General features: G+C 46.2%; 1 protein-coding gene across 1 annotated transcript in view; it reads right to left on the bottom strand.

Annotated features, from left to right (window-relative positions):
- Positions 1-4,124: 4,124 nt before the first annotated feature.
- The window catches only part of SRD5A2 (steroid 5 alpha-reductase 2), a 49,571-nt gene continuing 29,407 nt past the window's right edge, over positions 4,125-24,288 (bottom strand). The window contains exons 2-5 of the mRNA XM_004582715.3: positions 17,307-17,470; positions 9,787-9,888; positions 7,136-7,286; positions 4,125-4,270 (exon numbers count right to left, since the gene is read on the bottom strand). Coding sequence (XP_004582772.3) covers positions 4,204-4,270; positions 7,136-7,286; positions 9,787-9,888; positions 17,307-17,470 — 484 coding nt within the window. The 3' untranslated portion in view covers positions 4,125-4,203. The remainder of the gene's footprint in view (positions 4,271-7,135; positions 7,287-9,786; positions 9,889-17,306; positions 17,471-24,288) is intronic.

Genomic DNA, 24,288 nt, shown 5'->3' with positions numbered 1-24,288 from the left:
CCTGGGGGTAAATGGGAACACCAAGGCCACGCAAGGAGCCCTGGGGTGCTCGCACCGCCCTTGCCCTCCCAGCAACCCCTGGCCTCACACACACCTCCCAGAACCATTGGCTACACAGACCTAAACCCAGGTTTACATAGCAAGCCAACAGAAATACAATGAAATCAGTATTTTGAGACACAGGCCTATGGGGTGTACTTTAAAGAGCCAGCTTCTCTTGAGAGCATCATCTTTAAGAAGAGCTTATTGTTTCTTGGAGGAATTCCTTCCGGGAAGGGTTAGGGATGGATCAGGCTCCTGTGGTCTACACACACAGAAGGGGAAGAGCCTCATGTGGTCAGAGAGAGCTCCCTTGACCAAGGCCTTGGTCTCCCATCCCTCCCACACCATTCTCTACCTTTTCTGCCTTCCTTTTTCCTCTCCTCTCCTCCCAACCAATATACCATTTGGGAAGGGACCCTGAATTTCCCTCAGCTGGACTCCAACTGCTCTGAGCTAAGCTGGAAGAGGATTGCACTAAAGTAAACAGCACAGCCTGGGGCGCACTGGAGCTTCCCCCAGTGATTTACCTCAGTTCTCAACCTATCAAACCAAGGTTGGCAGAAAGAAGGGAAACACGATGCTGACAGTGTAGACCTGCTAAGATCGTAACTCTGTGGCCTTCCCACACCAGCACACAGATTCCCATGTCCACTCCACTCCATGTGCTGTGGCGGCATCCAAGCAGTCACTTCCCTCTGGCTCCACGCCACTTTGTCATCATGGAATGGTGTTGATGTTATAAAACCACCTGCAGCCTCTGTCGGAGGATTTGCTCTGCATTTCGTGCTGCTGCATTTATGCTCCATGCCTGGCCCTTGGCCCACAGCTGAGTAGAGAACCAGACAGGAAGGAAACAGCCCTTCATAAGCCCATTCCTTCCTGTGCCAAGAGCTGGCCCACCTGCTGCACAGAAGTTCATCGTGAAAGTTATAAAACAGCAACAGAACCTCAGCGTGGTAAAGCCATGTGTATTCATTTATTCCTGGAAGGATTCAGGCCAACTCAATCACTGTTGAAATGATTTCTCATTGCCGTGGTTCTTTCCCCCTTTTGCAACACAGTAGAGCCATGTTGCTCCTTAGGGAGGGACGAGCTGGGGACAGGAGCTGTGATTTAGGACTTACTGCATGCTGAACACAGGTGATCACTGCTCCAGCAAAGAGGGGAAACCCGACCCAGCCCCGAACTTGTCATGTCAGTTTATGTCCAGAGCACCTGCCAGGCTCACTCACAGAGGGAGGGACACCTGCCAGCCAACACACGCAGCACAAGGGTGTACTTGTGAACAGAGGCCCAGCCCTGAAGCGCTGGCTGCTTTTCTCCTGTGTGAATTCTGCAGAACTCACCACACAGCAGCTCCCCAAGGACAAGCATCATGTCATTCAGCGACATCCTCCTGCCCACCAGGACTGTCCTCACAGCAGGCATGCAGCACACGGCTGGCATGTGTGTTCAGAACCATCGAGGCGGGCTCTGTTGGGTCTCTTATCAAAGCTGGCCATGCCTCAAGGTGAACAGAGGTCTGGCTCCCTAGGGACATGATGAGACTGTTGCTTCTTGGGGCTCTGTATTATGGGGAAGTGTGCTAACCTGGTGGGTCTCCGCCTATAAGACAAACAGGTGGGACTAGCCAGTGTTTTAGGTCTACATTGGCTCTTTCTCCCTACAGTCTGAAATGTTGTCTTCCACAAAGTCAGCAGGAAACCACGCCCTCCATGAAAGCTTCATCAAGCACAAACCTGGTTATCTTGCTTGCTGAGACACTGTAACAGTATTTTAACTAAAAACCACTCCATGGAAACCTGAGTTAACCTTATTTTTCTCACACTCTATTTTTAGGATGAATGGGGACAAATATATTCAGAGTTTCATGCATTCAGAACTTTATTATATTTAGCCTACATATATATCCACAGGGCTAAAAACAGCCCTAGAGAATTGAGAATAGTTTGATCCCCAAGGAAAGATTCAGATTACACTGTCTTTAATAAGACCTTTGATCGTGCTAACTTCCAGTGGCAATAAGATTGGCTTTCTGTTTTTCAGTTTTATTTTTTCCTTACTATGTAAGGCTCCAGACTGGGATTGGTTCACAAAAAAAATCTATGCAGCGCCCTCTTGTGGTAAAAATACACAATTGCCAAATAGCCGTTCCATCCTGAGACTGCAGGCACAGCTCCTGTGAAATGAAATGAACACTTGCTACATTTCAATGGCCGTTTTACAGGATAATCAGAGAAGAGAGTATTAACAAAAGGCTGTTTCTAATGCCAGGCCAAGAACTAGAAGTCTTGTGTGCCACAGAGCCCAAGTTATACAGAAGACCTATCTCACCGAGTGGGTCTTTTCCCCCATTTTCCTGCATACCAGGAGAGCCAGCCTCACCGTAGGAAGCCATGAACAGCTTCCCAGACCCTCCTGGCACTTCTCTGGGATACTGAGCTGTGGCTGAGGGGCTGTAAAAGCCGGGCATCTTCACCTTTCAGCCCACAGCTCCTTATCTCAAGTTGGGGGGGGGAAGGAAATTTATAAAACAAAACAAAGCAAAAAAACAGAAGGGAATGGAGAGAAAAACACATTTTGTTCCAGTGTGAATGTCTCTAGAAGTCCCAGGATCTTTTAATTCAAAGCAAATTACTAATATCCATGACTCAAGACACATCCCATGAACGGCATGAACGCGTATTGACACGATTACAGTCTCTGCTCTCAGCCATCCACACCATCTTCGGCTCTTCCAAGTCTTTCAGAGCATCTCCCACTGTGAGTTTCCTCACCTAGCCTCACATTACACAAAGCTGGTGTTTGCTAACTACTACCAGCGCTTACCAGAAACCCAGGAGACAAGTATTTGCAAGGATACTACCTGTGAGTGCCCAGCCCCTTCCACAGAGAGCCGGACATAATGGCAATCATGCCAGCTGATCCCTTCCCAAAGCAGGGCAGACTCAGACAACCTGCTCTGTCTTTTTTTGTGGAAATGCAGGGGCTGGTTATCTGGAACCTCCAGCTACTTAAGAAAGTCAGAAAACCAGAGGTTTAAGCAGAAAACTCCCCATTTAAAAAATATCTTGATGTATGTGTGTGTGAAAGAGACAGAGAGACAGATGAGGAATCCCGAGACCAATAATATGCACCCTGCCTCTTGGCATTTCTCTACTTAACCCAGCACCTGGTCATGGACCCTGGGATGGCTGGCATGCCCACGTCTCCAGGTCACACACACCATCTTGGACAGGTCACATGGACTGCAATAAAAAATATCCAGAAGAGGGAAGATCTTGAGCACTTCTGAGACACTTCATATCCTGGGAGACAGTATGTCACTCTGTCGCTCCAGGGTCTCCTTATTCAGCACGGTCCCATTAGTGTGCAAACACCCAGGTTTGCAACCTCTGTGGTAAAAACACTTCTTGACTCTCAGTAGCCATTCAAGGTAACATTTTGGGGAGGGGGGGTCCTAAGCAGCCTGACTGAGAAAGCACCCACTCCAGTGTTCTGGGATAGACTGCGATTATCTCTAATAGGGACTGAGAAATCTTCCAACAACAGAAGCACTGCATGAGTGGGGTCACCACGTGAGTATGCTTTCAGCAATCCAAGGAGAGGGTCTTTTCATCCAAGGTTTGCCTGGTAATTTCATAGTCTTCCCAATTAAGGAAAAGGAAGAGATGACTAGGTCTTTATGTGGGAGGAAGTTTGTTTGAGGGCTGTGTGGTTTCAGAATGTACAGCTCCACTCTTCCAGGAAGGCACACAAAATGCGTCGCTTGATTGAGTCCTGCAAGCACTGGCCTCCACCCAAACCATTTCTGACTGCCCAGTTGCTCCACAAAGACACAGAGACCATGTCAGGGCCATACACCCGCATCACCCACCAAAAGATTCCAGGAGAATCTTGCACTTTCCAGAAGTTGCTAAGAAGGGAAAAGTGTCCATGGGACAAAGGCGCTTTCCATAGCTCCAACAGGAGACCAGAACAGAGCTCTGGGGCAAGGTACCAGACGCTCTGTGCCAACCCCAGTCACAATGCCCAGGAGACCTACTATTAGGAACGCGTGTGGCGACACTTTAAAAGTGAAGTTCAGCAGCTTCATTGTTTTCATTGGCATGTAGGAGCTTTGCTCCTTATTATTATTAGTCATGATAATAATCACGTTCTTTAAAAGATGAATGGAATAAGAGCTTTCCGAGATTTGGGGTAGTCCTTGAACATTTTGAGGTAGAACCTAAGAGACAAGAAAGAGATAATTACAAACTGATCAAGAGTTGAGTTCTGCTGTCTCTGAAATCTCGTTACAAGCCAATTTTCAAGTATCTTAGAATCTGGCTGTCCTAGACAGTCATTGGCATTACCTTATTACTCCATCTTACGGTCTCTTGTCAACACAGATGCTTTTTGCATTGGGAAGTGGACACAGTGATTATGTCTGTACAACATGATGAATATATTGAATGCCACTGAATTTTACACTTGAAAATGGTAGGCTTAAACTTATGTATAGTTCACTGGGACTAAAAGAAAATGAAACAAACGGAAACAAGTACCCATGTGGATTCCACTGATAAATAAAGGATACCAGAGACCACAAGGAACATGAACAAATTTAACCCCAGAGAGCTGGCAATGTTCCCAGGAAAATACCCTGACATGAGGTCTGGGAATGTCACAAGAGCATACACTTGCATTATGGGTTGAGTCATGTGCCCCCCCCCCAAAAGATAGACTGAAGCCTGAACCTCCAGAGGCCTAAAATGAGGCCTTATTCTAGAACAAGTATCACTGTTAATATAATGAAGACAAGGTCACAGCAGGGCAGGGAGGGCTCTGAATCCGACAGGATTGGTGTGCTTTAAAGAGCCAGAAGAGAGACTTGCAGACAGAGCCCTCCCTGCCAACCTCCCCCTCTCTCTCTGTCCCTGCCCCCTCCCGAGCAGAGGCCACATGGAGACACAGGCTGAGATGACACTGTAGCAGCAATCCCCCCCTCAGTCCCACCCAGAGAGCACAGCCCCATCCATACCTTGATTTTGAACCTCTAACCTCCAAAACTGTCACAGAATAAAGTTCCTGGGGTTTTAAGCCACTCATGTTGGAATCTCTGGCCATGGCATGCCCATAAGGGGTCTGTCCACTAGCTGATGCTGGTAGTTCTCAAGGCATGATCAGGATGAGACATTGGCTATAGCACATTAGTGCGAGCTGGGAGACAAATAACCTTTCCAAGAGGTGGCGTGAGTGTTGCAGTGGACAAGGTCACTGAGCCCCGCTGCCTGCCCTGTCTCTCTGGCCACGGCCTGGCCTTGCTTGACAAGCACCGGCCCAGGCCCTGTGAATGCTAGAACTCTCCTTTGGGGCAATCTGACATGGAAGGTCACGCACTCAGTTTGGATCATGCTGGTTAACCACCTGGAGATGTCCAGCGGCACCTCTGTCCCTCGCCTGACCACCCTCTCCTTCCTTTCTCCCTCCTCTGTGTCTCCAGGAGATACCAGGCCTGGCTGGGATGGGAGAACAGTGACACTGACTGCTCATAGATGGAGCCCCTGCACCACGTGCCCGTCCTCGGTCTACCAGGGCAGGAAGCGGGCGTGAGGAGGGCTGGTGTAGCATTCATGCTTTCACGGATCTTCAAATCAATTTTCTCTCAGGAGTAGGGGCCCATTCTCGGTTTAACCTTCAGCACCAGGAAGTGAGTCACTACCCAGACTGCGCCACCAAAGAAGAGTCTGAGGGGGTCCCTCTTAGTTCCAATTCCAAGTCCACTCCCACTGGAGTACCAACTCCCCTCCTTGTCTGTCTCTTATCATAACAGGCTTCCATCTTTCACATAAAGTAACTTTCAGAAAGGAGCTGAAGTTCATGCTCATGTCTGAGGCCTGACAATGACTTACTATGCTATCACTGGAATTCCAGGAATGTTTCCAGTTGATTCTGGTTCCCCAAAGTTACTGGGGTGGATGCAACTTTAAAAGGTTCTAAACACCCGCAATCCCAGCACTTCCCAGCAGATGGAGCTGTTCCAAAATTGCATCCCCCTCACGACTTTGACTATGAGTTATTAAGAGTGGGATGTGAGATAGGAAGGGAGGAACAAACGTTAAGCCCTTGGGTGTCCAGGGAAAATCATCCTCCTGGAGTTTCCAGGAGGTTTGTGATGACCTGAACTGCTAGCACAAAACCTTGAATTAAAACTAGCAGCCAGGCCCAGCAGTTAGCACAGCGGTAAAGTCCTCACCTTGCATACACTATCATGCTATATGGGTGCTGGTTCATATCCCAGCTGCTCCATTTCGCACCCAGCTCCCTGCTTGCAGTCTTGGAAAGCACTAGAGGATGGCCTAAAGCCTTGGGATCCTGTACCCATGTGGGAGACCCAGAAGAAGCTCCTGGCTTTGAATCAGCTCAGCTCTGGCTGTTGCAGCCATTTGGTGAGTGAGCCAGTGGATGGAAGATCTTTCTCTTTCTTTCCGCCTCTCTGTAGATTTGCCTTTCCAATAAAAGTAAATAAATAAATCTAAAAAAAACTAACAGCAAATACAGCAGACATATGGACACCAGAGCTAATGCTTCCCCCAAGGTACTATGTCCTGGCTATGTCCCAGAATGTTCTGTGAGGCTTTGGGAAGAGCTGGTCACAGTCTCACCCATGGTGCCCACTTCAAAAAAAAAAAAAACATGGTAGAAGTGAATTGAATAAGCAATAAAATGTAAATTTTATTTTATTTTGCTTCTTCATGCCTATCTGCTGCTCATGGCTAATCAGCAATGATGGTCAAGCAAGCCAGCAAGGAATGTCAACCCACATGTGTAATACCAGGCACTCCTCTGCCAACCCTCTTTCAGCAAAGGTCGCAGGTCTACCTGGGCCAGCCTGTTAGTCTCAGGGGGGGAAGGTGGTTCCTGCTGCTGTCATCCAGTTAAATTTCAACTTTAAGAAAAGTCATGATCAGAATTTACCATTCCAGACTATTATATCTACATTTCTTTATAAAAATAAAACTCCTAGCTTTCTAACCTGGACTCTAGATGCCAAACCTGTCTGGGGAAGAAAGTTACTTAGACTTTGTCACCACTGTTGAAGAGCTTTTACCTATGGTGGTGAAAAGCACGCAGCCCAAGGAAACACAGCGAGAAAAACGCAAATGCTAATGCTGGGAGGGACCAAGTGGCCAGGGCAAAGCCGATCCATTCAATGATCTCACCCAGGAAGTTGGCTCCAGATACGTACGTAAACAAGCCACCTGTGTGCAGAAGAACCAAAAAGTCAACAGTTGCAACTGATTCATTATGACACCAAATGCCTCCATTTTGTTCCAAAGCACACAAACGCAGTTAGAACAGAGGTAGGTCTGCATACTCCTTCAACAGTCACTGGCATTCAGTGGAATCTTCTTGGAGAGAAAGAGGAACAAAAAAGCTGCAGCTGGGTGCCCATAGAACATTCTGGAGTCATGAGTGGCAGCCCCGGGTGCTTGTTGGGCTCCTCCACATCACTAGCAATCACTGGAACACTAGCTTTGGGTGGACAAGCTAGCAGGCAGGAGGTCTGGGTTTTGCTTTGCTCTAGGAAGGAACATCTTAGGGACAGCAGGCACTGCTGGTCAGTGTATTTCACATTCACAGCCACACAGAGCAAATCAGTGCACTATGTAAAAATAAGGCAAAATGCAACTGATATGAGAAAGAATTAAATTCTCTTTTGGCATGTGCTCCCACCATACACCCATGCACGCACATACACACACACACACATTTATACATCTTTATACACAGTCTGTGGAAATTTAAAGTAATAAGTAGGAGTCCCATAGCACCTCCAGGGGTCCCCAGTCGGTACGTGTCCTACAACAGGTTAGCTTCTGCTGTTTTGAACTGTTTTATTTTTCATTCCAACCAGATTATTTCCACCGTCAGAACTGTATCTAGAAATCAGCACATTTCTAATGCTATTAAATATATCCAAACTCAACTTTTATGACCCATAATAAAATGGAGATGTTCTAACCAAAATCATTTTTTTCTATAGTTACATGAAAGTATTTTGTAAATCATCCTCCATCATAAAGCAGAAGTTGGAAACTAACCTTGGCAACCTGGTTTATAAGAGCTTTCTCTGCTCTTTTTCGGTTGCTGACTAAGAAGTTTTGAAGTCAAAGATGCTTAACTTTACCTTCTTGAGGATGACACTGAGTAAGTGATTCTGGCCTCAGAGTTCCTACAGCCTGGAAGGAACCACTGATCCACAGTAAACGGAATATTTCAATCGACTGCATTCATTTTGCTTGAGGCTATCAACAATGTTTGAATTCATTTAAACATGTTACTGAATTAATACTTGTCTTGCCATTATTTTCTTAATGAATATCAATCTGCACTAATATCATGTCATAGTTCAGAATTTTTTTACTATGAACAAAGGGATGTAATTATATCAAAAAGAGTAGCAGCTATTGACTTATGCAAATATCCACCCAGATATACTAAATGATTACTTGGACTGAGTTACTTTCACCTGCTTCTACTGGTCAACCTCATGCCCCTGCTCCTTGGGAACAGTCAGGATTTCAAATATTGTGTTTGTTTATGTCCAAAGGTCTGTAGTCATGCACATGACAATGTTTCAGTCAACCAATGGTGGTCCCACAGGATTATAATGGATCTGAAAACAATTCCTATTGCCTAGTGACATTACAGTCAGTACAACATCGCCCAATGCATTCCTCAAGCGTTGATGCTGTTATTAACACACTGACTATGCTGTCCACCACAGAATTGTAGAGCTCACACAATTATACAGAGTACATAGCACTTTGTAACAATAATAACTATAATACTGGCTTATACAATCACTATACTATACTTTTACTATTATTCTGGAGTAAACCTTTATTTGTCAAAAAAAAAAAAAAGTTAACTGCTTCAAGCTGTTCTGCCGTTAGGTGTCCAGAAGAAATCATTGGTATCAGAGATGACTGTTCCTTGCCACATTATAACCAACAAAGATTTCCAGCATGATGAAACAGGGAAGTAGAAATTCTGACCCTGTATAAGCCTGGGCTAATGTGCAGGTTTGTGCCTTCTTTCTGATCGTGAAAGCAAAAGGGAAAAAATAAGACATTTGACACAGGTTGTGTCATACAGCCTAAGTGCATAACAACTGTGCCATGTCGGTCTGTGTAGGTACACTCCATTGTGGCTAACCAAACAATGGGATCATTTAAGGGTACATTTGCCAGAATGGTCTGTTGTGTGTCGCTACACTTACACATCTAAGGCCTCCCATGCTAACTTCTGATTGGATAAACATGATGTTACACATTTCCATGTTTATTAAAAGGAAATATCCAAGTACTGTCCCTAGTAATCTCTAGGTAAGTCTAGCAAGAGGACAACCATGTTGGCTGTGAATGATTTTGTTGCTAGCCTAGAACTGCTACTCTGTGTATGTGATGGTCCTATCTACCAAACTGCCATCTATCCCACACTACCCACACCTCACACCCTCTGTCTACCTTCAGGGTAGCGTGCTCTTTCCTTCTAGGGGGTTCTCAGTGCTCTCCTGAACTTCTGATTCCCACTAGAAATGCAGAGGAACTGTGGATGGGACAGTGCACAAAAGAAAAGTCAAAAGCAGGTGGGCATGTACAGACTTGCTTGTTTCCAGCCTGTTCCTCCCCAGAGTATCCTTGCTGGGACAAACTCAAAGGAAAAGTGGGACTCCGAGGCCCAGGGGAGGATTACCTTGTGGAATCTTGTAGGTGAGTTCTCCAGGCTTCCTGAGCTGGCGCAATATATAGTCACTGTGAATGTTGATGCCCATTCCCAAAAAGAACAGGAAGACACCTGGCAAGGAAGAGAGAGGGAAAGTCAAAACATATTTTCATGTCAGTGTTTTCCTCTCAGGTTATATTTTTTTTGCAAAAATGAAGAGAAGCATACTTAATTTCTGAATCTTAGGAGTGGAAAGAGGTTGGGAAGAATGAAGAGTAAAAAAACAGCAGTCATCCCAAGTTCAGGTGGGGAAAGAGGTGTGCTGTCCACTAGGTCAACAGACTGACAGTGCATTGGAAACAGGTTGGGGATGTGAGGGGAGCAGGGAGCATCACCATCTAACACTTAACTAATGAAACAAATGGTCAGGGGTGGCGGGTTGGCACTGAGCCTGCCTGGGGGGCAGCGACCACAGTGCTGGTTCCTGGGGACCTGAGAATGTGGGCTTGTTGTGGGGATGAGCTAGGGGCATAGTGCCTGCAGGGCATGTGGGGACTGGGAGCTCACATCTAGGCAGGTGGAACAAACCTGGTGATTTTCCCGTTGTGCTTGGTCCTGGGTAAGGTGAGGAGAGGTGAAGGGAGAGCCTCAGGTGAGCATGGTGGCCTGGTGTGCTGGGAGACCAGGCCTGGAGAGCCTCAATGGGCCTGGATCTTGGGTGTGTGGAAGGGTAGCGCACCAGACCAGCACATGGACTAGGAGTTTGGGACTCTGGTGGGTGGGCCAAGCTCCAGGCCAGCGCACCACTCAATGGGCTTCCAAAGGCTGGGCTGGAGAACTCACATGCTCCTGGGTACACAGACTTTGGATTTACTAGGGAAAGAGGCAAGATTATATGGTGGAGGGACGACTGCTGTGGGAATGACTGAGGGATTCCCAAAAACAAGGCCACCGTACTTGCAGATAAGCAAGGGGACTGAGACCTGGCAGTTTGGAGGGGACAGGCCGGAGGACCGTTATGGGTCAGACTGATGCACTAGCCCATGTGGGAAATCTCAGCTGGACTAGTTAGCATGGACCAAGCTGACCACCACACACCAGCCTACACAAAGCTAGGGTTGGGAGCCTGTTTGGCAAGGATAGATCACAGTACCTACCAATGAGTGTCAGAACAGGGGACAGGTAATGTTAGTCTGTGCCATGACACTAGCCAGCATGTGAGAGAACCAGGTCCAGGGGTAGATTCTGTGGTGTGTATGTGGGCCTAACCCTGTGGAACCACAAGTCCTGCTCATTAGCTTAAGAGTTGAGGGATAAAGATAGGCTGAGCTAGGCATGACCATGGAACCTGCCAACACTCAAGGGCACTGGGGCTGTGGATAGACTGGGAAGGTCCAGGCTGCAGTACCTACAGGCGCACCTTGAAGCAGGGTATAGGGTGGCCCAGGCTGCAACATCCACCAGCTCATACAATGGGTGGGATGGAGAGGGCAGGCTATGTTGGGGAGGGCCCTAGTATCCGCTGGCACATGTGAGATCTGGGTCTGGGAATGAGCATGGTGGGGGAACTTGGGAAACTCCCTGATAAGCCAGAGCTCCCAATGGTGAGCAAGTGGTTCAGGCCTGGCTGTTAGTCAGGCCAGGCAAAGTAGCTCCACCTATCAGCAAGAGTGTGGGTTGGTTTTGGAAGGGGGTGGATTGGGCAGGGCCAAGCAAACCTTAATCCACTGGCATGTGCAGAAACCAGGCTGAAGTACAAGTCACACTGGGCTTGGCTATCACATCTACCATTTTGCATGAGCCAGGGATGGGAACAGACTAAGCAGGACCAGGCTGCAGCACTCACTAGCAAGAGTTGGGACTGGGGGCTGGCCAAGTCAGGCCAGGCTGCAGCATCTGAAGGCAAAGGCCAAGAGAGGTAAGGGGCTATGCCAAGCTGGGTCAGAGCAACCACTGGCATGCGCAAGATCTATGGCTGGTAACAGGCCTGGTTGGGGAGATAAGAGGACACCTCACCTGGGTAGTGGTTCCCATTGCTGAGTGTAAGGACCAGAATGGGAGCTGCAATCTGGTCTGGACATGCTTGCAGTGTCCCTTGGCATGGGTGTGAACGGGGTGTGGGGTGTGTCAGATTGGGCTAGACTCTAGTACGCAGTGAGGCTTGTGAGAACCAGGCTAGGTGTAGGACAGGTTGGGCTAGGTCTCTGCCCCTGCCAAGTCATGCATGAGCTGTGTCTGGATGTGAATCAGACTTGGCTGGGCTGTACACTCAACAGCAAGAACCAGAATGGATGACGGCTGGTCAGGAAAGGCCACTGTTCCTGCCAGGACAGGAGGTAGGCTAGGTAGGACTGGGCCATGGACCCACTGGTGTGCATGAGATCTGGCAATGGGAGACGTTCTGATGGAGCAGTTTGGGAAAATCCCATCAGGATGCAGTCCCTGCAGGTGAGTGCAGGAACCAAGGCAAAGAGTAGCTTGGTCTTGAGCAACCCAGACCAGGCCTGGTTACAGCATACATGTGTGTCAGATCTGGGGGCAAGTCAGGCTGGGTCAGTTCATATCATCTGCTGGCAAATATAAGAACCAGAATGGGGTGAGAGACAAGCCGGGTGAGGCCACAACATCAGCCAGTTCACATTAGGGCCAGGACTGGTGGCTGGCTGGGCTGGGTTGGGCTGGGCTTGGCTGTAACCCCAACCAGCATAAGCTGGAACTTGGGGTGGACCAGGCCAGGCCAGGTCAGGCTACAGAACCCATTAGCAAATGTTGAGGTGAAGCAGGACATGCCAGACTGGGCTGCAGCACCCAATCAGCACATGTGTGACCTGGAGGTGTGGGGCACAAGTACAGAAGGGAGGCTGCAAGGGGCTCCCCTGCCAGGCCACTACTCCCACTGGTGAGTGTGAGAGCTGGGATGGGGACAAAAGCAGGCCAGGCAGGGCTACAACACCTGGTGGTCTACATGTGAGCTGAGTTAGGAACAAAGCAAGGCTGAGCTAACTGACTATACCCATTGGTGCATGCATGAGCCAGAGTAGGTGTAGGTTGGTTGAGTTTTGTCATAGCATCAGCTGGCAGGTGCTGGGACTGGGGTAAAATCTTGTTGAGCTAAACTGCAGAACCACCTGGAGAGTCCAAGATTTGGGAGTTGGAGTGGTCTCATTAGGAAAATAGTGGGCATCTCTTAGGTTGCCACTCCCACCACTGAGCATGAGACTGGGGATAGGCCTGGCTACATAGGTGGCGGCACCCAATGGTGTGAGTGTGGGCTAGATAGTGGGGCTTGTTGGGTTGAATAGGCTTTAATGCCCATTGACGTGTATAAGAGCTGAATGGGATGTGAGACAAACTGGATCAGTCTGCTGTACATACTGGCAAGCACCAGAAACAAGGTCTGGTGGGGCTATTGGGGGTCGCTCCAACTAGGCTGCAGCTCCCAATGCTGTATATGAAGGTGAGTGTGTGGTGGGCAGGTTCAGGCTGGGCTACAACACCCATTGGTTTGCGTATGAGATGGGGCTGGAGGCAGAGCTGACCCAGCAATTGCAATCACCAGTATGCATAGGCTGATGTGGGTGATGCACTGAGCCAAACCCTGTATTGGCAAGTACATACAGGAATCAGGTCTGGGATCACCTCAGATGAGGTTTCTTTGGGGATCTACCCAAGTGAACCACCGGACTCATAACTCCAACCACGGAGAGAATTGAAGGTTCCGTGGTCTGACCATGGAGTATATGTATCAGAACTGGGCCTTCCTCAGTGACTTAGAGCAATGGACAGCAATATCCAGTTGCACATGGAAGATATGGCAGTCCACTGCAGCCTGCAGAGGGCATCTGGCACCATGAGAGAGGAAGGAGGGCAAAACAAATTGATCAATTACCCCCAGCCAACTGTTGGCTGTGAATATCTGGACAAATGGAGAACCCAAGCTGGACTATTTCAGCCAGTGGATTCTGGAGAGAGCTCATTGTGCTTGGAGCAGCAAGATTGACAGCAATTCAGAACTATTGAACTATCAAAACCACTTGAGCAGGACCCTGAGAGCATACCCTACATCAGGGACCCTGGGATGACATCAGGTGGCCATCCCACATCCCACTTCCCAGGATATGGAGGCAGCTGGGAAGCTGGGTGAGGCTTCTCCCCTTGTCTCCCCACTTCCCCCAGATACAAAAATACAAAGGAAAATGTGGAAGCAATGGTCTCACCCACTTTCCTCTAGCCCTTGACCCTTCCCACCAAAATCAACTATGTAAACATCATCAAAAATAAAATTTAAAAAAGGAAACAAATGAAAGGCTGAGTAACAGCAAGCCCTCGGCTTCTTCATAAGCAATCAAACCATGGCTGCCTTACTCAGAACTCAGTGCCAACTTCTTTTTTGATCCCCCTTGGAGGATGTCAAGTTGAAGGTCATCTCTGATCTCGTTCTGCCAATGAGCTATAAAGTAGATGCTCCTGGGACTTCCTTAAACATCTCTGACCTTTCTGATTAAAGGGATTAACGAGACAGATGCCTCTACTTCTTCCCTCTCACTTTGGTTGCCAAATGTAATGCCTGGAGCTACAGTCACTGCCTTGTGAACTGTTGGACATGAGGGCTGCAGGTGAAGACGCTAAGGAGAATGCAGACAGAAAGTGCCTGAGTTCCTAACAGCAGCAGTCAGGAACCAAAACAATGCAGAAGTTGTCTGCCTTTCTACTCTGCTTGCAGTGTGAGGAATGCCAATCCTGAACAGTTCAAGTCACTGCTATTTGGTTTGCTATGGCACATTGCTGGAAGTTTTCCCAATAATACCCATTTTCATGAATATAATTTGAGGTGTATCGAAGAGCTTGGCAAAGAAACCAACTTCTACCACTGCCACTTCATATACATGCACACACACACAGACACACATATATATATATTGGTTACAGCTTTGTCTTTTAACCACACATCCTGGAGGTGTCTCCACGTGCACCTGCTGCTGCTGAGGTGAGCAGAGCCAGGGTCAGGGATGTAAGGTCCTGCATCCCTATCGGCATTTATAGCCCAGACCCTCTGTGTCTTGCACACCCTCAGCAAGTCCTGACCAACACATGTTAGATCTAAAGTCACCTGACTCGGCATGATGGGAAATGATGATTGTCCCACCCAGTCTAGATGAAGGTTGGGAAGGAGAGAGAGAGAGGTTGGTGAGGAGGAAAGTGGGAGGGGGATAGTTCATAGTGGTGCAAAGGTAGGGACATGGGCCAGGCGGCCTGTGTGTCCTTAGCAAGTCGCCTTGCCTCTCAACCTCAGCTTCCTTGTCAAATGTAGACTTTAACAGCACCTGTATTACAAGAAGAGGGTTGAGATCATTCATTCATTTATTCAACTAACACTCATTGGAGGTCCTTACCATGCACCAAGCACTGTCCCAGGCACTTGGAACCCAGTAGCAAAAAGAACAACAAAAAAATCAAGGGCCTCTGGTTAAGCAGCTTATATCTTAGTGAAAGAACACTGAAATAAATTTAAGAGAGTTAAAATTAAAGTAAAAGAATTAAAAAATGAAAGTAACAATCCCATTATGATCACTGCCATACAGAGAAGCAAAGGGTGAGGTGGCTAGACAAACGTACCCTGAAGATTTTACATGTATTCTGTGGGCTGCATAATGGGAACCCAGAAATCCGAGGAAGAGCAATTTGGCAGAGGGACCTGCAGGTGCACAGGCATGGCGCATGAGCAGAGAGAGAACGATGTGGTGAGAGAAGGTGAAGACAGGACAGCAGGTCAAAAGTCACACAAAGGTCTCAGGGCTTTGGAGTTTTAAGTGCCTGAGGAGTTGTTGATAGGTTTTAAGCAGTTTATAAATTTTAGTTTATTCCAGTTGCAGCTTATTAGTATTGCAGAATACATATGTGTGTGTGTGTGTGTGTGTATATATATATATATATATATATATATATATATATATATATATATACTATACATGGTAGAATATTCAACATTAGTTAGCATAAATCAGAAAACTAAATCACTTACTCCTAGCATCCAGAGCTAACTGCTATTAGGCCCCTTAGTGCTCTCCTTGGGGGCTTCACCTTACCTATCTGCAGCCTACATGCCAGTTCCCTCAGATGTCCCTGAGGACACCTCTCCCGGGCCCTCGGTATTGATCAAGCACCCATTTATCACATCCCTGGGGTCTTCAAACCATGCCTGACTCTGTCTTTGGCTTCTTGGGACACCAACTCGGTGAACAGCTCTCAGTGCTGCTTCTCCAGCATCCTTTCTGTAGCCATGTCTGTCTTCCTTCTGTTGGCTGCCCTGGCTGCTGCCTTTCCTGGAATCAGGCGACTCCAGGACCCCTGTAAGATGCAGTGAGGTGCCTGTGCACTACAGAGACCTCTTCAGACCATTTTTTCCCTTAAATCAAGTAACAGTTTTATGATTAAAAAAGCAATACAATACTGAAAAGAAAGCCTTGTCCATGTGCCCCAAGACCCTCTCCATAAACTTTATTAGCTTCTTTTTTATCATTCCACTATTTCCTTCAACAGTGACCAAATCACACATCCATTCCTTCTGGACCATTCCTACGTGACATTTAGCCTGCTCTATACACTGCTGGCATCTTCCTTTACATAACCACACCTTCTAGAGGTCTCTCTACCTGAGTACATACATCATCTTTGCTTTTTGTTCTATTGTTTCTCTCTCTTTCTCTCTCTCATCACAACACATTCTGCTGCATGCACATTCCAGCATTCACACGACTAACACTCTGGAGATTTGTGTTTTCAAAGGTTTGCTGGAGGGTCAGTCACCAACAGAAATGAAAATAGGAAATTCACTAAGCAGGCTGTTGTGGAAGTCCAGACAACAGAGGATTGTGCCTTGGAAACAATGTGATTAAGAAACAAGCCCAACTGGCTCATGTTTTGGCAATAGAGCCTGATGGACAGAATGTAGTATACAGTACTAAGAACTAAAGAAACTATTACTTTTATTCAAGCCAAAATGAACCCTCTCAGGCTTTATCTCTTATAATAAAAATTGCAAAATTCAGGACTCAGGGTCTTCAGCTATATCAGATAGAGGAATCAGGAGAAGTCTCTTTGAGGAAGAAGATTGCATTAGACGACTAAGCAAAACAAGGAACCAACCTCTGTGTACACATGAAGGCTGGGAGTGGTAGGGCACAGCATCCTAGGCAGAGGAAGCCGTTTGGGCTCTGGAACTTGTCAGGTTCCTGCCCTGCAGGTGCAGGGAGGCAAGAGATGAGGTTAGGATAAAAAGGCCAGGACCACATGGGTTTCACTGGCAGCAGGAAGTAATGGGTATCTGCTCTGGAGAGTCGCAGAAAGCTTTGGAACATTTTGAGGTGGGACATGATATGCTCTATTCATAAACAACCTCTTGGGCTGCCAGCAGGGTGCAAGATGGGGAGAAGGGGCAATTGGAGCAGGGGAGAGGGCAGGGTGACTTAGACCATGGGAAGGAATGTTGGCTGGGAAGGGAGAAGGAGATGTGTAAGCTTCACTTACTGAGGCTAAACAGCTTCACTTACCGAGGCTAAACCTGAGATCCATGTACCATGCATCAGGGTACTCAGCACAGTAGACCAAGTAGTAGCTTTGGAGTAAGCCATTCCCAGTGCAGAAGACAAAGGCTTTGAAAAGGGCAGACGCTGGAAAAGGCCTCCCTCGCATGAACCATGAGTAAATAAATGTCCTATAGCACATGGAGAGAAAAGCAAAAGATCTTTGGTAAACAAAAGAAAGATCAAATGGTTTCAGTGACTCCTCAAAGCCTTAATTTTAGAACAATCATTTGCTCTATTTGTCTTGTTTCATTAAGATCCCTATTAGTCACCATTTTGTTTTTTTATAATTGTAACACATGTTTATATATCCCTAAACACTGGAGTGAGATGCAGCCTGGTGACCCAATGCCAGTTAGGACACCTGCCTCCCACATCAGAGGATCTGGTTTGAATTCCAGGCTCTACTTCCTATTAATGTAGACCTCGGGAGACAGCAGTGATGGCTCAAGCTTCGCTAAGATGGACATCAAGACTGAGTTCGCAGCTCCTGGTTTAGGCCTGACCCAGCCCTGAACATTGTGGGCACTCAGGGAGTAGACCAATGCCTGAGAAATCTCTCTCTCTCTCAAAATAGAAATGCAAAGGAAACAGGGGTTATGATGGCAGAGCAGTATGCCCGTGATCTAATCCTTCTTCCACTTCAGCTTCCTGCTGATACTCATCCTTGGAGACAACAGAGGACAGCCCAGAACCATGAGTTCCTGCCTTTTCATCTAAGCAACCTGGAGAGGCTTCCTGGCTGCTGGGGGCAGCTGAGTCTAACTCTAGCTACTACAGGTACATGGGGACTGAACCAATAGAGGGAAGATTTCTTTCTCTCTCTCTCTCCCGCTCTCCATGACAAGAGAGATTCTGCCTTTAAAAACAAACTTTAACAAATTGGAATCATTTCTAAAATAAATGGGATAAACGTGTATTTTACTCATTTTAATTTGGGTGGAATAACATTATTTGATTCTTAGAGAATACCTAATTCCTTAAGCCATCAGTGAGCTTGTGAGACACAAGCATGATGTGTATAACTAGAGCCCATTTTTTTCCGTAATTCTACATCACTGCTGTGTATGAATACACCACATCTGTTTCTCTGTGCCACCCTGATGAATATTTGTGTTGTTTCCAGCACAGTTGTACCCATTCTGATATTAGTTCCTACTCCTAACTCCCCAGCAGTTTAAGGCTTTTCCTCATATCTGGTTTATCGAAGTTTATTCTGTTGCAAGAAGTTAGACAAAATCTGATTTTTTTCTGAGGCTGATTAAGTTATCTCTTTTCTGCTAATAGGCATTGCTATTGGAATTGCATCACTAAATTATCTTATGTATTCATTCTTTTAGATTCTTGATTCTGTTCCATTGATCTGGTCCATTGTCAGCATCACACTGTTATAATAACTGTAGCTTGCCTTACACTATCTTTCACCATTGTGAAATGTTAAATGCTTTAAAGGATAAATATACTTACCGTTATAAATATCATACAATGTATACATGTAATAAAACATCAAGTAGTACCCCATAAATATACATAATTTTTAAAAAGAAAAGATATCTTAAGCCTTGGTGAAGCTTTTCTTTTTCTTAAGATTTATTTTTATTGGAAAAGCAGATTCACAGAGAGGAAAGACAGAAACATCATCCATCTACTGGTTCACTCCAAAGTAGCCACAATGGCTGGAGCTGAGTCAATCTGAAGCCAGCAGCCAGGAGCTTCTTCCAGGTCTTCACACGGGCACAGGGCCCAAGGACTTGGGCCATCCTCAACTGCTTTCCCAGGTCACAAGCAGGGAGCTGGATGGGAAGTGGAACAGCTGGGACATGAACTGGTGCCTGTATGGGATCTTGGTGTGTGCAAGGTGAGGATTTGGTCACTGAGCCATTGTGCCAGGCCAGAAGCTATTCTTTTGTAAAACTTGTTTATTTGAAAGAGAGGGAGGAAGGGAGGGAGGGAGGGAGAGAGAGAGAGAGGGAGGGAGAGGGAGGGAGAGGGAGGGAGAGGGAGGGAGAGAGGGAGGGAGGGAGGGAGGGAGGGAGGGAGGGAGAGAGAAATGGATCTTCTATCTGTTAGTTCATTCCCCGAATCGCTGAGATGACTAAGGCTGGGCTAACCAAAACCAAAACCCAGGAGCTTCTTCCAGTCCCCTATTTAGGTGCAGTGGCCCAAAAATTTGGTCCATCTTCTGCTGGTTTTTCTAGGCTAATTAGCAAAGGGCTGATTTAGAAGTGAAGCAACCAGGACTTGAACCAGTGGCCAAGTAGGATGACGGGAATTGCACGTAATCCATTAAGCCACAGTGTTGGACCTACAGCTATTTTGATATCATTTCTCTTTGGAGGATGAATTTGCAGGATACCCTGGGCTATTTGTTCACATTAATTTTAAGATCAATTTAGGGCTGCTGGAGCCAGAAAGAGGAACCGTGATTAGAAGTGATGTAATCTTTCTGCTTGCTTGCATAATCTGAAGTTCTCCCACTGAAACCTGGAGATCCTGCCTCTGCCAACCTCTTCTTTCAACAGGAAACAATGGGAAGCACCAAGGCTCTGGGGCTGATGAGGCAGTATCACCTCACATGGGATGCCTCGGAGCAGGGCGGGGCAGCAGCAATCTGCAGCTGCCATTGTTTGGTCTCCAACAGGTCATCACATGCAATGGCTTCTTTTTTTTTTTAGTTTCTGGCACTGCTTTTTTATTTTGGTTCTTTCAGACAGTTAAATTTTCATCCTTCAAATTAGTTATCTATCCTTAATAGTACTACAAAAACATTGCAATAATTACCGATGATAAAATACATGGTACATACTCAGTTTGTATTTGTTATCTGTTTGTCACTACTTAAGTGTGAAATTGACAAAAGCAATTAACAACGTCCAACAAGAACACATTAACAAGAACATTTGTTTGATCACTCATTGTTCGTTTGCATGCCTAATACATCTGACATTGCTTTTGATAACTTCATAGAAAAAATGAAATCTCCCAGGCCATAAAAATGTATATTTTGTTAGAGAAGAAATATGTAACTAAATATAGAATAATATAGACAGTAGTAAAGATACAGGTACACAGATGAAGGACCAGCTATTCCCACTAAGATGCTTAAAAAAATGTTTTGCAGGAACTCTTTTTTGTTTGTTTGTTTGTTTTATTATTGTATTGTTGTTGACAATCTTTACATAGTTAATTACAGTTAAAGGAAAAAGAAAAAAAAAGAAAAAAGGAAAAAAAAGGTTCAGGGGGATAGGAAAGTGGGCAATGCCATTATGTCCATATTGTTTCCATCCTGCATCTGAGGTAAAGGGGGATATTGAGGGAGAAGCCCCACCCGGTTTCCCGCCCACCCCAAGTCCCGGATGTGGGGCATGCTCCGAGATATGTGCCCAAGTGGTGTTAATAGTTCTCTACTTATGAATTGCTGCCCGTTTCGCTCGATGAGGTCGTCCACTGATTGATATGGTCCATCATAAAGTCTCCGTTTGCCCCATAATTTGCTGCCAACATATAGCTGAGATGAATGACTGTCCCGTTCTGTCTTCTGTCTTTTCTTGGTTAGAGTTCTGAGTCCAGCAGTTCGATTGGGGAGATCTCCAAAGATACTTTGAGGTATTCCCAGATTAGTTTTTTGTATGTTCTAGCAAGCACAGGGCCCGGCACAGTCCATCACCCCGATCAGCTGGTGGTTGCAATTGCTGGGTTGGTTCTGTTTTCAGTCCTGAGTTGCACTGGAACCAATGGGTGTTGCAGTCCAGTCTGGTTCGGCCCTTACATCAACCAGTGGGAGCTGCAGCCTAGTCGGGGCGACCCACATTAACTCTTAAAAGCTTGACTGGCCTTAAGCATAAGAGACAAAGGGAATTAAGATAGTGGAATTGGGGTAAGGACACGTTTAAACAGATGCAGAAACATTAGCCAGAGAGGACACATTTCAGGAAATAGGAGAGGACAGGTCATCGACAGAGGGGCACCAGGAGACTGACAGACATGGGAAAAGCAGCAACGCAGACAATAGAGTGGTGTTGCAGTAACCAGATACCACAGCAAGCAGCAAACTGAACTCCGCCAGCAGCTGCAGCTCCACCAACAGCCAAGTTGAATGGGGAATTTACCAGGAGCTCAGGAGGTGAAACTAGACAAAGAACTGCTCATCCTGCTGGCTTCTTTGGTTTGACCAGAAGCAGACAGAGCAGCAGATCCTAAACAGGCTGTTGGGGAACAGGGTAGATTTCACAGCCCAGATCCCCCACTACAGCCACATCGGATGCCTTTTTGGCACTAAGGACAGTAGAGTCAAAGGTGGGAAAACCTGAATCCCCAATGCCATCTGGGTCACAGGGCCAGTTAATACTGATGTGAACATGTCTGACTTCTGGACATATTATGGAAAATTAACTTACATTGTAATGAAAATAAATAAATCTTTTTCAAAGTCAGATTTTACAAAGAGGAGGAGAAACAAAAAGGTCTTTCCTCCACTAGTTCACTCCCCTGATGGTTGCAATGGCAAGAGATAAGGTGATCTGAAGCCAGGAGCCAGGGCCCCACTACATGTTCCCCATGCATGTGCCGGATCCCAAACTTGGGCCATCATCTACTGCTTTCCCAGATAAGCAGAGAGCAGGATGGGAGGTATAGCCATCAGGACATGAATTGGCACCCATGATCCTAGCACTTGCAGGGGGAGCATTGGTTATTGAGTCATCATTCCAAGCCCAAGTTAACTTACTTTTAAGCCAGTTTGTATGGTTTTCTGTACTAAAGGCTTCATGTTAAAAGGCTATTTGATTTCTCTGGATAAGATGATAAGGCAACTTCTGATTCTATTTCCTCCTTCTGATTTGCTTAATGCCTCTTGGTGTCTTAAGACACCAAGCAAAGTTGAGACACACAGCATCAGCTACAGGTATAGAGGTGGGGTGTTGAGGAGAAGTTGCTTATTTTCTTCAAAATACCTAGATTTTTGGGTTCTCTGCTCACTTGCCAGATATCTAAAATGATCCAATGCCAAGGCCGGTGTTGTTTATGCCAGCATCTCATAGGAGCCCATGGGAGTTTCAAGTACTGGCTGTTCCACTTATAATCCAGCTCCCTGCTCATTGCACCTAGGGAAGTGGTGGAAGATGGTCCACTTGCTTGGGCCCCTGTCACCCATGTGGGAGACCCAGATGGAGTTCTGGATTCCTGGCTTGAGACTGACGCAACCCTGGCTGTTGCAGCCACGTGGAGAATGAACCAGTGAACTAAACAGTGCTCGCTCGCTCTCTCTCTCTCTCTCTCTCTCTCTCTCTCTCTCTCCGTTTCTCTGTCTTTAATTCTGCCTTTCAGATAAATAAAATACATGTTAAAATCAAACAAAACACAACTTGAGGAATGCCATCCCTAACCTTCAAATCGTGGAAACACTCTTGAATATAAAACTTGATTAAGAAAGTTGGAACAGCAGGAAAGACTCCTGGAGTCCAACCCTCCATGAAAGCAAAGACAGTAGTGGGTATGTGGAATGCAAGCAAGATCAGAGACACTCTCTGGGTGTCTGCCACAACACACCAAAGCTTTGCAGCACCCCAGGATACAAGAGGCTGGCAGAACCTCAGCAAGGGCAGCAAGTTTCCAGACACATTAACATTCTCCTGTCCCATCTCCCACTGCCTGTCTCTGTACAACCTGGAAACAATGGCAGCCGCATTGCCAGAACTAGTGGGAGAGAGCAAGTCCTCTCCACCCCCTTGTCTCTCAGGACCTCAGGTGCAGGCTGAGTCACACCGTGGGCCTTCTTGTCTCCAGCTGGTGGACAGCAGATCATGAGGTTTCTTGGATTGCTCTGGAACCGTGACACCCAAAGAATACAGAGTCATCAGTCATTTATTTGTAAATACCAGTCCCTAAAGGCAGCAGAGCACCATGGGAGGAGGAACTGATAGTGCAATAGAGGCAAGGAAAATACTAGGAGAGTGAGATGTTTGAATGTGCTTCACAGAAAGAGAATAGCTAAGATTACAAGAGGGAGAAGGGGTTGTCAAACTAGAAAAAGGTTTGAGGGCCTAATCTGAGACACAATGGTTAACCAAAAGAACAACAAATGTAGTTACTTATAACTATTGAAAAAATAAAAACTCATGGGTCCAGAGTGGTAGTTAATAAACTTAAAATATCATTGCTACCACTGAACATAATTATTACACCAATCTCTTACTCTGATAAAACAACTAAAGGGATGATTAAGCACTTATGCCACCTACTTTCTTAAAAGGAACTATAAATTTCAGTGGGTGAGTGAAAGTTTGTTGTTTAAGAACAACAGGTAATAAAGAGAAGATGAAATTTAAAGTTAGAAAACCTGTCATCTACAAAACAGCAGAATATCCACCACCCAACAGGTCATAGACTACTTATGGGGAAAATATCCATTTACGAAGATGAGTTCTAGAGCCTTCACTTCTGCCAACTAAGCAAACACCCATGACTGGACAACAGAGACTTTCAACCATGCGCCTCAACTGTGTGACTGCATGCCCTTGATATCACGCACCATAGATTCCACGGCATTAACTACAAAGAGTTCCACAAAACTGACTAACCTGAGTCTAACCATGTCTTTGCAACCAACCATCAATGAGATGAGACAAGGAGAAAATGTGCGAGACATTCTAGAAGGCAACTGGTGCTCTTAAAAAGTCAGTGACATGGGAAAAGTGTCTGTGTAGGTGTGTATTCGATGGTTGTTGCTTTGTTATGGTGTTGTTACTGAACCATGATCCCTAAGGCAGATAACAAAAAGAGAAGTTTTATTTCACTCAGAGTTTTGGAGGCTCAAAGTATGGCCTGACAAAGGCTTTGAGTCTGGCAAGGGGCCTTCTGTGTGGAAGCAAAATCCACTGGTGACAAGGAAGGAGAAGGAGAATCAAGAAGTCTTAATTCAGGCTTTTCTAAAAGCACTCTCATGAAGAAT

Source organism: Ochotona princeps, chromosome 8 (genome assembly GCF_030435755.1).
Source record: "Ochotona princeps isolate mOchPri1 chromosome 8, mOchPri1.hap1, whole genome shotgun sequence".
Classification (NCBI taxonomy): domain Eukaryota; kingdom Metazoa; phylum Chordata; class Mammalia; order Lagomorpha; family Ochotonidae; genus Ochotona; species Ochotona princeps.
Note: the sequence above shows the minus strand (reverse complement) of the source record. Positions and strands in the feature narration are given on the sequence as shown.